Here is a 15,584-nt window from a genome sequence, read left to right on the forward strand (position 1 = left end):
AATTAAAATATTCATCATATTATATCGGGAGTAACACGATCGGTACAGCCACCATGCAAAGCTTCTCAGCATTCGTTCAAAGCCACAAACAATATTATACTATTAGAGAGCATCCTCATAACTGTCTCTCGAACTCAGTCGCGTCTCACATAAGCTGCAATATGAACAGAAAATGAGAAAAATGACTATGACAACCATTACATAAGAAAGAAAGAAAGAAAGAAAGAGAGAAAGAAAGAAAGAAAGAAAGAAAGAAAGAAAGAAAGAAAGGAAGACGAGAAAAAAAAGGAAGAAGTGTTGCCAAGGTTACCGGCAAATAAATAAAGTACGCTTAAATTATTCCACTCCATCGCGAGGCCGACTTAAACGCCACCACGTGGCGATGATTAGAAGAGTGGCACAGTTTGATCAATATCCCGGAACCAGGCAAAGAATAAGGGCTATAAGGGATCAGGCCGAGCAAAGAGGAGTATCGTCGGCAGTCAAATATTTCGCAATCAGGGAGGCGGCACCAGCAACAGACTTAGTGGGCAGCGGTAGAGGCGAGCAATACGCGCGCAAGCAATGAAAGTTTGGAAGGGGGCGCGTATACTAATCAGATATCTGCCACGCAATATGTGTTATAGGAACAAAAGAAGCCGAGAGATATGGTATCTCGTGACGCATCGCTATTACTGGTGCATAAAGAAATGCCCTTTCTCTCAAGAGCGCACCGCAAAGACAAAGAAGAAGTGGCGAGGAACGAGAAAACTCCCCCTTTGCTTAACACCGCGTATCGCTATTAGATTACCCTCGTGTGAGATGCTTTCGCATTCCTTTCTTCTTTTTTTTTTCGCGTACAGGCATTCGCGAAAAAGGTATGCTTGAGCGCGCGAGATTTACTTTCCTTCCAGTAGGTGGTTCCGCTCGCTTCACTATGCGCGCGCGCTTTCGACACGTTCTCTCGCTTCGTAGCGAGAAGCCCATACGCTGACCGCAGGGCGCGCCAGCGTACGCTCGCTTCATTTTGATGTTGCCGCGGCCCTTCGTTTGCTGCAGGGCATGTATTTATTACAGAGCGAAAGCCAGTCAGCTAAAACAATCCTTTGCTCTTTTTCTCCCCTTTTTCCTTTCTTTCGAGATGCGGACTCTGGAACATCCACGACGCTTACCTCTCTCAAGCATTATCACAGTTTTCTTTCATTCAGGCTTCCGTATATATTTTGCTTTTGCCGTTGATTTTCGTTAGTGTTGTAGCGAATGGCTGTTCTTTCGCACAATTTAGGCTTTCTCTGCGTACGTAAAGGTAGCCTACGCATAAATAAAGTGTGCGTGTGTTTGTGAAAGAGAGAAAAAAAGAATATGAGGAAAAAGGAACAATTACATTAAGACTTGCAGTGAAGGTGCCTTCACGAGCGATCGAAGCTGCTGCTTCCTGGCGCGCCCGAGTGGCAATGGTTCACACCAAATCGATTATTGGGGATCTAGAAACCCGCGCGGGGCACTTACAGTATTCGCCGCAGCTTAGCAGCGGGTAACGGGTGGGTAAGCAGAAATTTTAACGACGCTATCACCTGCGTCACGCTGACGTAGAAATAACGACGTCTCATACTGTGACTGACTTCGCCTTCTGAACAGAAAAAGAAGAGAATTAACCCTTTAGAGCATTGGAAGGATTATATTGCTGAGCTTGACGGATTGCAGAGGACAGCCCTCCTACTCAACACCTGCGCTGTCACCGCAGAAGGCAAGGACAATGACATGAGAACGAACGACATGAGGCTTAAAAGAACGAAAGAAGGAGAAATTTTTTAGGACAACTTTTTCTTTGTTTAGTTCTAATTATAAGCTTTGGAAGACTTATATGACTAGCCATTTATTCTAGATCTTCGTTCTCCAATGTAATACTCACAAAGCGCGAAGAGTTGTTGTTCCTGACGGTCTTGGCGTTGCCGAAGGCCTCCAAAATGGTGTTGGATTCTAAGATGACGTCTTTGACGTGCTGCAAATACAGTGCATGTAATGAGATATACAGTTGAATACGGACGAACGTGTTTAAAAAAAACAGGCCATGGTTTACAATGCACACAATGTAAAGTTACCATACGTTCTTATAGACATCTCGACGATTAGCTGTGACCTTTGATTAACGAAGCGAAAGCTGCCGTGTAAACGACTGTGATAGCGACCGTTTCAAAAAAAAAAAAAAGGATGACATTTCACAGATGTGTCTTTTTGGAAAGCACCAATTCTTATGAACTATTTTCGTTGTTATCAGTTGGATTTATTGAATTGGTACAGCAACAAAAAAGTTTCAAAAAGAAGATAACATTATAGGTAACCTTCACAATGAAAGGACAAACACCCACACCATGTAGTTCACTTGATCCTCTATTACAGTGCCTCGATTACTTTATTAGTCACCCAGAAAAAACAAGTAAAAATCAACTAAATATCGTGAGTCCACTTGTTTGTTTGAAAATGATAGTTAGATTTACTATCCAACGGTGTTACGCAGGATGGCCAGAGTTTGGGCGAAACTCGCAATTTTTCCGAGCTCTCGCGACAGCACTTTTTGTAGAAGCTTACAGTATGAAAATGACAAATACACCCATCAGTGCACCGCTACGTTCCATTGTTGAAAAATTGAATTGCTGCACACAAACTTGAAGGAAAACAAGGGAGACAGGAAAGAGCGCTCTTTCCTGTCTCTCTTGTTTTCATTCAAGTTTGTGTGCAGCAATTCAATTTTTCAAGTATGAGCCAACTAGTCTGCAAAAAAGTATCACGTTCAATTGGTTATGACGGAACGCGGCATCACGTCAAGGGCAGTTGACAAAGCTGGGCAGCGTCTTCAAACTTCAGGCACTCTCCACTGAGCGCAAAAGTGCACCCGCACAAGGAAAGTTACTAGCGACATTTTTAGTGGCATGGGAATTTTCGAGCATTTAATGCCTGCACTAGGTATCCATCAGAATGAAGAATTCCATGACCCCTGAGATTAGGCCCGACTGAGCTGTGTCAACAGAGCGGCGGAACTAATCTCGGAGACCACGTGCGCTCATTATAGTCGGTCTCTACCTTCCAGCGCATTGATTGGCCTGGGCGCACCAGATTTGTCTTCTTCATCGTCTACTTGGTCCCCTAGCACGTGAATCGTGCTGATCAGCTAATTATCTAGGCAGTATATAATTAGCTAGGCGGTATTTCTAGCTAATTAGGCGAGGACAGCCATGCTAAAACTAAGGTAATTAGGCAACATTTTACTAAGACCATGCCATGAAGAAATGAAGCCATGCAAGCTAGGATCGCCGCATCTCTCATAATTATATGGTGGTTTTGGGACGTTAAACCCCACATATCAATCAATTATCAAGCTACGATCGCGCCGATTAAGCTCATGCGAGTAAATATGATTCGAATTATAAGCACACTAACACAAGAATGATTAATTAGGAAGTGGGGGCGTGCGCATCAGGACGCACTAACTAGGACTTCATTTCGTAAAAGCGTGGTAATTAGGAGCGTGCTGATTCAGATAACACTCATTAATCTGATTCAAACTAAGGTTTCGCTAATTCATAGTTTTTTATTTCCTGTAAATAAACATAAACCAAATAATAAAATGACGGCAAATCATTGTTATAAGTAGGATTTGACTAATTAAAACCTAACTAATCAACACTTTTCAGACTACGGACGAGTTGACGCGGTGTTCCCTGCAAAGGAAACAGAGCAGACTGAGTAGATGTTGAGCCACGTGAAAAGCTGAAAGATGCTAGGTGATCACAAACTCCGCTGATGGCTCCAGCATTGCAAAAGTAGGGAAAGCTGACTCAGTTATTTTATTGCAAGGAAGCTGCTGCTCAGCGTCCGCCTCATGAAATGTTTGGCAGAAACTCCAGCTCTATTAACATCATGAGTTAAACTGGGGCCTTCTCAGCATTTACTATTTCACATACCCGATGTCGCGTGCCAGCCTGTTTGATTGACAGAGGCCCACGGGGAACATCAGGTCCACCCACCGTGTTATCTTTTGCAGAGGAGCAGTGCTCACACCGCAAGCGCCCCAGCGAGCGCCCAAGTGGGCCTTTTGCAGGTCCGAACAGCGGCTCCGGTGGAAATCGCCGAGATTGAAACTGGGGGCCAGTGGCCTCCGAAGTTAAAAGTAGAAAATCTCGGGAGCCAGGTATCTTACTTTACAATTTGCAAATGGCGCTCCCCATTGACACCGAAGAAACATGGCGCGCGTGACGGCACCGCCTCCGCGCAGGCTAGTCTCCCCGTTCATCTCTAAGCTGAATCGCGCAGAACATGCACACACCCATGCGAAGAACTAAGATTATTTCACGATGTAGCCAACCGGGTGGCGTGCTCCAACAAAGAGTTCGGGACGACTAACAGCAACAGAAACTGCAGTGGTGTGCTCCAATAGCAAGGACGCGTTAACATCGGGCAAGGTACTCGACCAAGGTTCGCATGCTACTCATTGTTCCCTTTAGAGAGAGATGGTGTAATTTTTTATCTGTAATACTCGATAAAAGTACAACGAACTGCCCAAAAGTGCTGGTTGTGCGTGCTTGTTGCCTTCGACAATAGAAATTTCCACGCTGCAGGTGGAACAAAAGCGCTTGCCCAAACGAGAATAACAGCCCACGAATACGCCTATGCGAGGGGCGATGTTCTATTGGCAAAGAGGTAGCGAGACGATCATGCTGACATCGCTACGCTGTTTAAATGTTGATCGAGTGGCAACGGTGACGCATTCGCACACGGTGTTAGTTTGAAAACTGCTGCGAACGCGTCTGCGACGCCGTGCGCGCTCCTGTAGCCGTGTTTATCAATGCTGCTATCGCGCGATGCACCCTGTCTCAGTGTGACGAGCACCATAGCTCCGAGCTAGGAGCCAACGCGTTTTCCCGAGGAGCTCGGGCCATCCTGCATAACACTCGAGTACAGAAATACTTTCCAAAGCGATAATACAAGTGACTAAGCTCTGGAACTTTTTGTTTGTACGGTCGGTAATTGAATGTTCTGTTGAAGGTAACGAATCTCACCTGTACTCTTGGTCCTCCACCGGATACCTGGGCGATGTACGCCATGATGTACTTGGCAGCCACTGTCTTGCCGGCACCGCTTTCACCCCTGCGCAAACGAAGAGAAAGCATAAAAAACTTCAGCGCCAACAACTGAGCAAAATTGTGACATACTAATCTTCGACAACTAGGCACGTGCATGCACTGGCACATACATACATACATACATACATACATACATACATACATACATACATACATACATACATACATACATACATACATACATACATACATACATACATACATACATACATACATACATACATACATACATTTGTTATTATGGTAGTTTTTGACGTAAAACATCAGATATTAGAGAGTTTTAGTACTGCGGAATGGTGCTACGTAGGCATCACGCAAGCGCCTTGCGTTACGTGGCGTCGTTTGCCACTAATCGGCTCTTAGTACGCCGTAGCACCCGCGTACGTAACGAGCGTGAAGCGTGTTGCGTCATCTGGTAGATCAAAATAGAAGTACGTGTTGTTGACAGCCAATGTGAGCCAATCCAAGTGTTATAGCCAGATTATGGCCATATTTTAAGCCACAGAGCCGGTCGGTGCTTGCCTTCGATGCCACCATTTTGCAAAACGAAGTCTCGCGCTTTCGCGAACTTGTTCGAGAGCGGCGCGATCACCTCATACGTACGCACGCACGCATCTCATGCGTGCGTACGTAGCGGCTGCGTACGTAATGCGATACGTGCGCGTTGCGGTCTGCGCATGCGCACTACGCAAAACGTGGCGTCCTTACGTACGCAACGCCGCCACGTACGCAGCGTACGCAGTACTAAAACTCTCTATTTTATATTTACTACTCCGTCCATCAGTTCTCGTTCATAAACAAAAGTTCCATGAATAAAACTTGAACCAAAGCGTTGGTTGACGATAAACGACATTCCTGCCATAGCTTTAAAAGTAAGAAACACACGCTCCCAGCGATGCTAGGCGTAAAATTTTTTTAGATGGTTAGTGTAGGAATGCACAGCTGTTAGGAAAGAAACTAAACGCCCATTTTTACAGCCTCCATCATCATCACGCCAGCCAAACGAGTCATACAAATCATTTCCCACTCATTTCCGAAAGACGTGCTCACAAGCACAACGTGCGCATTGTTCAGAATAGCGTGCGTCAAACCCCGTTTTCATCAAACACATCAGAACAGATTTTACGTTGAGCGATCTGGCAGACACAGGCAGGAATGAGGTTTACCTCCACTTGTATTCTTTACGAGTCCAGCGAGCGTGCTTTATAAGGAAAGCGTTTTAAAAAATAACTACTACAAAATCCGTGTACCAAAGTCAAAAGTAGAGATAGGGAAAAAAAACTACACGAGCCGTAAACTTTATAGCTCTTCAAACTAGCAGCTGTTCCAAGAAGGGAGCTCGCGAAAAGATTGAAGCAACGAGAATATGGAAGCGGTGGCAGCGGTGGTCGGTGATAAACACGTATGCAACAATATAGATAAGAACCAGTAGAAGACGAGTAGAAGACGAATGGAGGAAGATCGAGAAAATCTTCTTTCTTTCTTTCATTCATTCATTCTTTCGTTCTTTCTTTCTTTCCTTTTTCTTTCTTTGTTTCCTTCTTTTCCCTTTCTCTCTCTCTCTTTCTTTCTTTCTTTAAACATTGCAACTTCAAGCGTTCTCCTTGAAGAATCACTTACTTGAAGCGTACTTTCTTTCCTTCTTTCTTTTGATCCCTTCAAGTCTGAGGTTTGTGGAGAAAGGAAAAGAAGAAAGGAAAGAAGGATCAGTGGGCCAAGAATTCGAGAAATGTGGTGAACAAAGGGGAAGAGTTGCGTGAGACAAAATACGCTGACGCCCCCGAAGGAGTCAGTACGGAGCTCGTGCGAGATTTACGACGCAAACTTCATGGGTGCTCTCGAGGCGAATTAATTCGTCTACCTGCAATGCTTGCTGCCTCGCTTACCGCGCTGCTAGGCCAAGCTCAGCACGCGGCAATATACAAAGCGTTTTCCACTCTTACATCATTCGCCGCTATTCGGTTGTATACGATATAGTTAGCTGCGTCAGCTATTACGGGAGTGGAGAGTTAAGATTCAAAAAATAAAAGAAATAGTGGGCCAGATAGTGTCGAGATGTGAGATCGATGGAGGTGCACATCAGTCGCCTCTTATTATTCGTCGTTAACCTATTATGCAGACACCGCAGCTCGTTACGTAACGTTCGCATAACTAATAGTGACGAACGCGAATGGCTCAAAAGAGGGTAATTGGTATTGACAGAGGGTGCCAAGAGAGCACAGAAAAATGCGAACAATGTTCGCTTCTAGGTCTCGGGTGGTCAATAATTAATTTAATTGTCCGTTGTTTGTGTATCGGTAGCTCATCGTTACATAGACTGCCTACTCACGTGTTGTTCGTCTAATCACCTATATTCCTAAAAGGCAGAGACTGAATATACCGTACGATACGTTTATCAACATGCCAACCTACCGTGCTCAATGAAATGAAACAGGGTAAGTACAGGGAAGAAAGAAAAAGATGTCATTGCATTAAAATGAAAAGCAATATTAACGATTGCGTCTCACTGCATTGTTAGTTGAGTGATGTTACGATCACAGGTTGCTTCTACCAAGATTATTCTATAGAAAAACTTTTTCACTCTAACTCAGACCCACAAACTGATGTTTTCACGATAGAAGGCGAAACCCATCGTTTATCAACTCTGGAAACTTATAAACATGCAAGGGAAGCGAATAAGCGCCATAATATGTGGCATATAAAGTGGTTGTGCTTAAAGCGGCTTTCATAGAGGGATAACAGTACGCTGACGGAAGGACACCGAAGTTGCGTGGAAAAAGCTCAGCATCAGGAGTACGTTCACTGACACACCCGAACTGAAAGCAACGAGACATAAAAAAAAGTGTTGAGTGCTTTTGAAGAGATTGCTGCCGCAGACGCTTCTCAGGAAAGTATGCGCGCATGGTACAAAAGGCTCCCAAGCACGCGAAGAGTGACGAAACGATGATGCGAGGTGACAAAAAACGAAAACAAAAAAATCGTGCCATCGCATCGACGCAAAGGAACGCACTTACGTTGAGAGAACGGTTAAAAAGACAGTGAGTTTGCCAGAGTTTACCCACGCCGTTACGAAGACGCTGACGCAAGCGTAAGCATCGAAGATGGAGAGGCACGAACTTGTGCTTTGGGAAAGAGAAGAAACACACACACACACACACGAAGAGAAGAAACACTCGCGAACATTTTGTTGGAGTAGCTGGATAAGGGCCGGTCTCACTTGCCAACAAAAAAATAACGAGGAGCGTCATTAAAGGAACAGAAAAAAAAGAAGCAACAGTTTATGTCAATACATGACCCTACCTTTGCAAAATAAACTTTTTTCCATTTGACACTCCTTGAAGCTTCATCCCTTGATTATCGTTACTGTAAGTGAAGTCTGCGACGACGACACTTTTGCCGTTTATGTACTATAATACATAACATCTTATACGATGCTCTTGATGGTAGTGAGATAAGCTTGTTGGAAAAATAAGAAAAGCTAGCGAAAGTAATGACGGAATCTTTAGGCGTTAACATAAACAGAGTCACATCTGATGCGGCCCACTCGCGGCTTCGTCTTCGATCTCCACTGGATTGGGTTGGCGTTGTTCCGGCACCTTGCACGGGACGATACAGTTCCTGCTCTGTTTCGATCGTTACTGCGCATCCGATATGACCGGCGATCTTATCTGACCGCTCTTCGAATATGCGCAAGCGGCCTCTCGACAAACAAGGGTGCTCATTTTCTCAAGACCTCTCTTTCGTAAGATAATCTCACTATTCAAAAGTGATGAGGCGCCTGAAATACACTAAAACGGTCGACGCGGTAAAAGGAATCAGCGAAGATAGAACGGGCCTACGATACCTTTCAAGACTATTGTTCCTGAAGCGGCGATAGGAGATCGAGACACGCGCAAACAAGAGGCGCAATTTCTGTTTTTTTCCCCTCGATTGTTTGCCCAGTTACACTTTCAAGGCAACAAGCTTAATTAGCCGTCATTTAAAGTTAGTTTACTGCGCACGTTCGCATGATTTATCTGTTTAGCCGCACCAACGCGGTACCCGTACGACTTAAAACGTTCGTAGCGTGGCTCCTTAAACTGTTGCTTCCCCACAGTACAGGTGTAAAAGAGGAGAAGCCAACTTGTACCTCACCTTTCGTCAGATGTTAAAGGCAAAGAGTGACCGTCAATGTCGGCGGTGTGGGCTTTCAACACGAAGGGTCGAAAAATATCTCATGATTATATGTGACATCATAAAGCACGATGTCACACTGTGACACCATGGGCCGCCTAAGCAGAGCGGCCTCTTTTGCAGGACGTCCCACACCGCGTAAGAAGCAGAAGACCTCGAGTGGTGTAAGAGAAGGGAAAGTTATCAATACAGTCGACGACTCAAAAGAAGAAAAAGAAGAATGCTTCGAGTCATTTTGGGAGATGAATAAAGGACGTGGGACTTTCTTTGAAGTTGTTTCACGGGGTAAGCGGAACAACGCTCTATTACTTGAGCTTAATGCAAACAGGCCGAAAGGAAGAGAGGCAACATTATTTTCACCCGTCAAATAGATGATGAAGTAAAGACTTTAATTTGCCCCCCCCCCCATTATATTCCCTAAACGTATCTCGTATCTATTGAGATTTGTATCATTATAACCCACAGCTTATATTCATTGAGAATTTTTATAAGTATTGCTTAATTCGTCGCCGGTCTGTAAAGGGGTCTCCCGCATGGAGGGGTTGTCAAGACTGCGCTGCGATCTCGAAACATGTTTCAGAGTTCGGACGCATTGGCGAATTTCTCTGCAGGGCAGATTTTCTACGTTAAAGATTGGTAGAAGGCAAAGAAGAAGGGCTAGCGCATCTTGCACTCCATCAATGGGCAGGGATCAATACTACTGGCCTATGGTTAAAAAAAGTGCCTAGTTTGCAGGCGTAAGGTAACCCTCGTAGAAGAGTTCTGTGTCTATCATATTTCAGAGAAACTCGTTCTGCTTTTCGCTATGCAATGGTACCAACTAGTCGAAATGTCACCAACTCTCGCGCTGCCTGACTGCCCCCGACAGTCTGCACTTCCACCAGAACTCGCTTTCCACCGAGTTAACCCTGAGGTTCTGGTTCAGGGACAGCTCGAAACGAGTTAACATCGAGATTGTCCCACTTACAACGTCGACGCTGCCTCACAGAAGTGCGCAATAGACACAGGCGGCTCGCAACTGCACCCCATTTCGCGATGAAAACGTCCACTCTCACTCGACGGAAAAGCCTAAAAACGCGTCCTACAACTCTAGCTCCATCTTTCTTTCTTTTAACAACAAAAAAAAAGACCGATAAAAAGCGATTTTTTTTCAAATATTTCCCCCACTTCAGGGTTCTTCGATTTCAATATCTGGAAAGGAGATCGTGAATACGAAAACGAACTGAAGGGCAGGAAAAATTCTGTCCGAGTGGTTCTTATTGACAAATAGCTGTATATAGTTTTCTTAAATTGAGTGAGACAGCGGAAGCGAATAGAGCCTCAGAAAGCGCAGCGCCAGAATGGCTGTATTGCAAACGCCAGCATGTGTGCAGCGATGGAGAGATGTAGAAAGAGGAAGAAGGTACAATGAGACATGGGAGGAAGTACGTCAGCTATGCATGAACTGGATAGGCTCCGAATAGCTGTGCCAGAAGTGAAATAACTGCTACACGAGAAGGCAGTTTCTTATAATAAACAATACTTCGTGTTCCAATGAAGCCCTGGTGCGCGCGCGTTTTGACTTGCTCCAAATGCGCTCATTTCAAAGCAAGCGATGTCTTCGTAACACTGTTCTTTTTATAGTATAAGTATACCTTCACTCAGTCTGGGGGCATTCGAAACGGTCGCGCCCTCCTTCAGTGATTTCGGGCTGCTGTTCTTGATGCTCTGAGTAGATAGCGTTTCCCATCAGAGAGACTTCCTTATTCAAGCTAAAAAAAAAAAAAACTGTACACGTTGTCAAGCAGCTCCGGATTTGTCTTTTTCGAGAGGAGAAACGGCGGCTGCCTCTCCGTTTTTTTTTTGCTTTGTTTAAACGGCACTCTTGAGAAGCAGCTGGAAAGTCTGCAGTCGTGTGCAGCTCATTTATTAAAGAAGAGTGCTGTAAAAAAAAAAAACCTCGCCATTTCATTTTGGGTAGAACACCTCGCGACATCCTTGTCGCGACGGAAGAGCCACATGTCGACAGATGTTTTGTATCCATTTTCCTCAAAAGAAATGTCACTGGAGCGGTAGAATGCTCTATGTAGACGCGATTCACTTATTTTTGTAATCTCACCACTCCTAATGAAATCTTACAGTAATAGTGAGCACTTAAATACAACTGCAGTCCTTGCTGACCTCGTGTACCTTAATTATTACAGTTCTTGAGCACCCTGCGTTTTGTTTCGGTAGGCAAACCTAATTAGCCACGGGGCTAGAGTGAATATGAAATCAGCATTATCTGCGCCATCGAAGATTTAGAAGCAGTATGACAGCGCTGTAGCTTGCTATCAAAGGATGTGAATTTCTGCAGGTAGTCCAGTAAAGATAATGAAAACAGTAAGGAGAGTAGTCACTGACGTAGACGCCGCGCGATAATGACGAAAAGAGTGAGTGTTTTTATATAAAAACGCAGGGCTGATTGCAAATTTTGTTAACACGCGGCTGTAATTAGTTGAAGCAGTGTATTCGTAACAAAAAGTAATAATTTCAGAAAACCGGGAAATAATGGAAAACAGGTATGCATTTTCTAAAGGAATATCTTTTTCTATAGTGCGCACGGAACGTTTCAGAAATAAGAAAGATAGGACAAAGCGTTCCGTCCTATCTGTCTTCTTTCTCAAACATTCCCTGCGCACTAATACATGTATTTCTTTGAAAAATTCAGTACCAACCAGCCCAGTTAGCCACTCTTTTGAGGTTGTTTGCTGAACCACTTGGCGTTTTAAGTGGTGCACAAATAACCTTTATCACGGTATGTTACTTGAAGTCACCCCAAACAAGTACTTTTCCGTAAAGTATATGTGACGCAGCGAATGAAGATGACCTCCTTAAATCTTGATTAACGATTAACTTTTCGAACTTGAAAGTTTTCTTTAATATCCCTCTCCTTCGTCCTCTTTAGTTTCAGTGCGCACAGGTTCGCTTGGTTTGACGCCCCTCTTGCTTACAGCTCACTAAGTTTCTTTCTTTTATGTGTGTTTCTCTCTCTCATTCTCTACTCATTTTCCCTCCTTCCTTCCCTCTACTCCGCTGTTTCTTCCTTCCCTCCCTTCCGCCTTTTCTTTCTTTCTTCCTTCCTTCCTTCCTTCCTTCCTTCCTTCCTTCCTTCCTTCCTTCCTTCCTTCCTTCCTTCCTTCCTTCCTTCCTTCCTTCCTTCCTTCCTTCCTTCCTTCCTTCCTTCCCTCCTTCCTTTCTTTCTTTCTTTCTTTCTTTCTTTCTTTCTTTCTTTCTTTCTTTCTTTCTTTCTTTCCTAGACACTGCGAACCCCGATCTGGTGAAGGCAGCCAGAGTGCGAGCTGACAAATAACAACCACGCGAGAATACAACAAGATACGCAAGAAAACAATACTGTGCGGCGACACTGAATGGTTGCAAACGAGCTATCCGAACGCAATAATAATTTAAAAAAAAAAAGGCAAGCTTCTTTTTTTTTTTTTCAAGCGTCCTTTTCATGGCATAGTCGGACCCGCGAGGCTCACATTCCGGGCTCTCCAATCGCGTCAGGTCCGGGGGCTGCACGTGACTCGAAAGCTTTACGAATCGCTCCGCGACTCCCATGCGAGGCAAGCGCGGCACAACCAAAGTCACGGTCATTCTTCAGACTAAACTCCGTAAGGTATAAACGACCTCGTTCCGCGCTATGAAAAAACTGCCGATGATATAAAGGGAAATGAGTGAATGTGCCCAGACATGGCGACGGGACTCGCTAAAAATAGCTGCTGCCACGAAATAAAAGGGTACGGATAAAGGTAAAACAAACAAAAAAAACGAAGAGAAAAAAATAAAAACGGCGCCGCATGGTGGTGTGATCGAGTGAGCACGATGGAGTCATATTTCGCAGACGCGTTGCCTAACGTGACACCTATGTGCAAGTACACACACCCGCGAAAGTACAGCAACACGTCAATTAAAAGAAAGAAAAAAAAAGTCATACGGTTCAGAGGAGGCCCAGAGATCACGTCAAGCAAAATGGAAGTGCTAGCCCGCGGCGCTAGAGCGCAAGGCCGATGACCAAATAGTTTTTTTTTTGTTGTTATTTCTTCTACTTTACCTCTTTTTTCAGCTTTCTCGTCTAAAGGTGGGGCTCTTATTTGGCTGTCGCTTAATGAATGTTTTTTTTTTTACGTTTCGATGACAAATATTTGCTAGCAGAGTGTGGCAGTTGAGTGCAAAGCGAGGTCAGCTCTGCTGTCACCATAAACGAGGCTTTTTCTTTTGTTATCTGCGTTACCACTATTTTACATCAGGAACGCTATCGTGCGCGTTTGCTTTTTTCCCCCTTCTAATCTGTGTTTGCCACTGATGCGTTTTAAGAAACAAAGAAACGGCGAAGCTATCAACTTGGGGCAGTGCATAAAAAGGGGCACAGCCCTTCTAAACAGGGAAGCCAGCCGTTCCCCAAACTGCTGCGACGCGTTGGACGCCGCTTTACGGAAAGTAGAGAGGCGACGCCATCGGAAGGCGAATTACGCCCGCAGCTGGAGGGCTATAAAAGTGAGAAGCAAAAAAGAAACTTTTATTTACAAGAGGAATGCACAGAGCAGCTTTACACGTTGCTGTTCTTGGAGAGGAGATGGCCAGCAACGCATAGCCTGAACATTTTTTTTTCTTCTTTTACGTCTATCTTCGATTGTCGCTCTGCAAGTGCTAACCCGGTTTGATGCACAGCCACGCTTCCTGTAAGTGCGCTACTGTGGAGCGCCCCCAACTATTAGACCCGAGAAGTTAGAGTGGCGGCACCTGGTGGGAAGCCTGGGTGACGTCACGGCAATGACTCTTCGATGCCCGCCGTTGCGCGCCTACATAACACGCGTTCACATCGCACGCTGTTCCGCTGTTTGCGATGACTTTTCGCTTGATTCAAGCTTCAGATGAACGACGAAATCAGCATCAATAACAACGCAAAACCTTTGTTCTGTACAATTGCCAACGGTTACGACGCTATATTCCCCGCCGCGGTGGTCTAGTGGCTAAGGTACTCGGCTGCTGACCCGCAGGTCGCGGGTTCAAATCCCGGCTGCGGCGGCTGCATTTCCGATGGAGGCGGAAATGTTGTAGGCCCGTGTGCTCAGATTTGGATGCACGTTAAAGAACCCCAGGTGGTCGAAATTTCCGGAGCCCTCCACTACAGCGTCTCTCATAATCATATGGTGGTTTTGGGACGTTAAACCCCACAAATCAATCAATCAATCAATCAATCAATCAATCAAGTTAGAGTGGCGGCACCTGGTGGGAAGCCTGGGTGACGTCACGGCAAGGACTCTTCGACGCCCGCCGTTGCGCGCCTACATAACGCACGCTCACATCGTACGCTGTTCCACTGTTTGCGTACACTTTTCGAAAGATTCAAGCTTCAGATGAACGACGAAATCAGCATCAATAACGACGTAAAACTTTTGTTCTGTACAATCGCCAACGGTTACGACGCTATATTGTACTCACTTTAATCAGGTCTGTTGATGTCGCGCTGCAACTCGGGGATGGGTTCGATTCTCGGCTGCGGCAGCCACATTCTGACGGCAGCGAAGAAGCAGGAACATGCCAGGTGGTCAAAGTTATACCACAGCGTGTACCATATCCAAATCGTGGTTTTTCAACGTAAGAGCAGGATATTTACATTAATACATAAATGCTTTATTCAAGAGCAGTTTTCTGCAGAGATATGTTCTCACTTCGTCAAGAATTGTAACGGGCACATGCGCCTATCTAGCCACAGGTAGTAGTCTGTTTGTTTGTTTTTTTTTTTTTGCTTGTGTGCCAAGCTTCACGCGCAGTTGCAAAATACAATGCAGTATCAAGGCTCGCAACATATCTTCAGAGCGCTTGGCCAAGAACACCCCCACAACTGTTGTATTTGTTTTTTTTTATATTTATACTCTCTCACTACTCGTGTATTTTCATTCCATACTTTCCGAGAAGTATTTCCGGGGCTTCGTCTCACTGAAAACTATAGTTGAGGTCAATTCCGCCAACTTCACGCAGGATCGTAGCAATGGCGCTGCAGCTGTTACACAAGTATACCAGTTTAAATAGCCCACCCGCGAAATAATGTTTCTCGCAGTTGATTATCTTTAAGTTTCATCAACATGTACGAGGATATGATATGGGAGATCAGACACCGACTCACTCAGGCGGATAACGTTTAATTATCACGCGGGCCACGTCGGTGAGAGCGCCATCGAAACCATTCACAACGGTCATTGCGACTTTCAGGTGTTTGATTTGCAAACAATTGATTGATTGTAGGGTTTAACTTTTCAAAACCAC

The 15,584-nt window shown here is 44.8% G+C and overlaps 1 protein-coding gene across 2 annotated transcripts in view; it reads right to left on the reverse strand.

Moving 5' to 3' along the window:
• Positions 1-15,584, reverse strand: part of LOC119159369 (unconventional myosin-Ie-like) — a 292,958-nt gene that overhangs the window by 86,826 nt on the left and 190,548 nt on the right. For both annotated transcript variants that reach the window (XM_075865081.1, XM_075865080.1), the window contains exons 5-6: positions 5,037-5,124; positions 1,892-1,981 (exon numbers count right to left, since the gene is read on the reverse strand). In XM_075865081.1, the coding sequence (XP_075721196.1) occupies positions 1,892-1,981; positions 5,037-5,124 (178 nt within the window). The remainder of the gene's footprint in view (positions 1-1,891; positions 1,982-5,036; positions 5,125-15,584) is intronic.

Source organism: Rhipicephalus microplus, chromosome 1 (assembly GCF_043290135.1).
Source record: "Rhipicephalus microplus isolate Deutch F79 chromosome 1, USDA_Rmic, whole genome shotgun sequence".
NCBI classification, from domain to species: domain Eukaryota; kingdom Metazoa; phylum Arthropoda; class Arachnida; order Ixodida; family Ixodidae; genus Rhipicephalus; species Rhipicephalus microplus.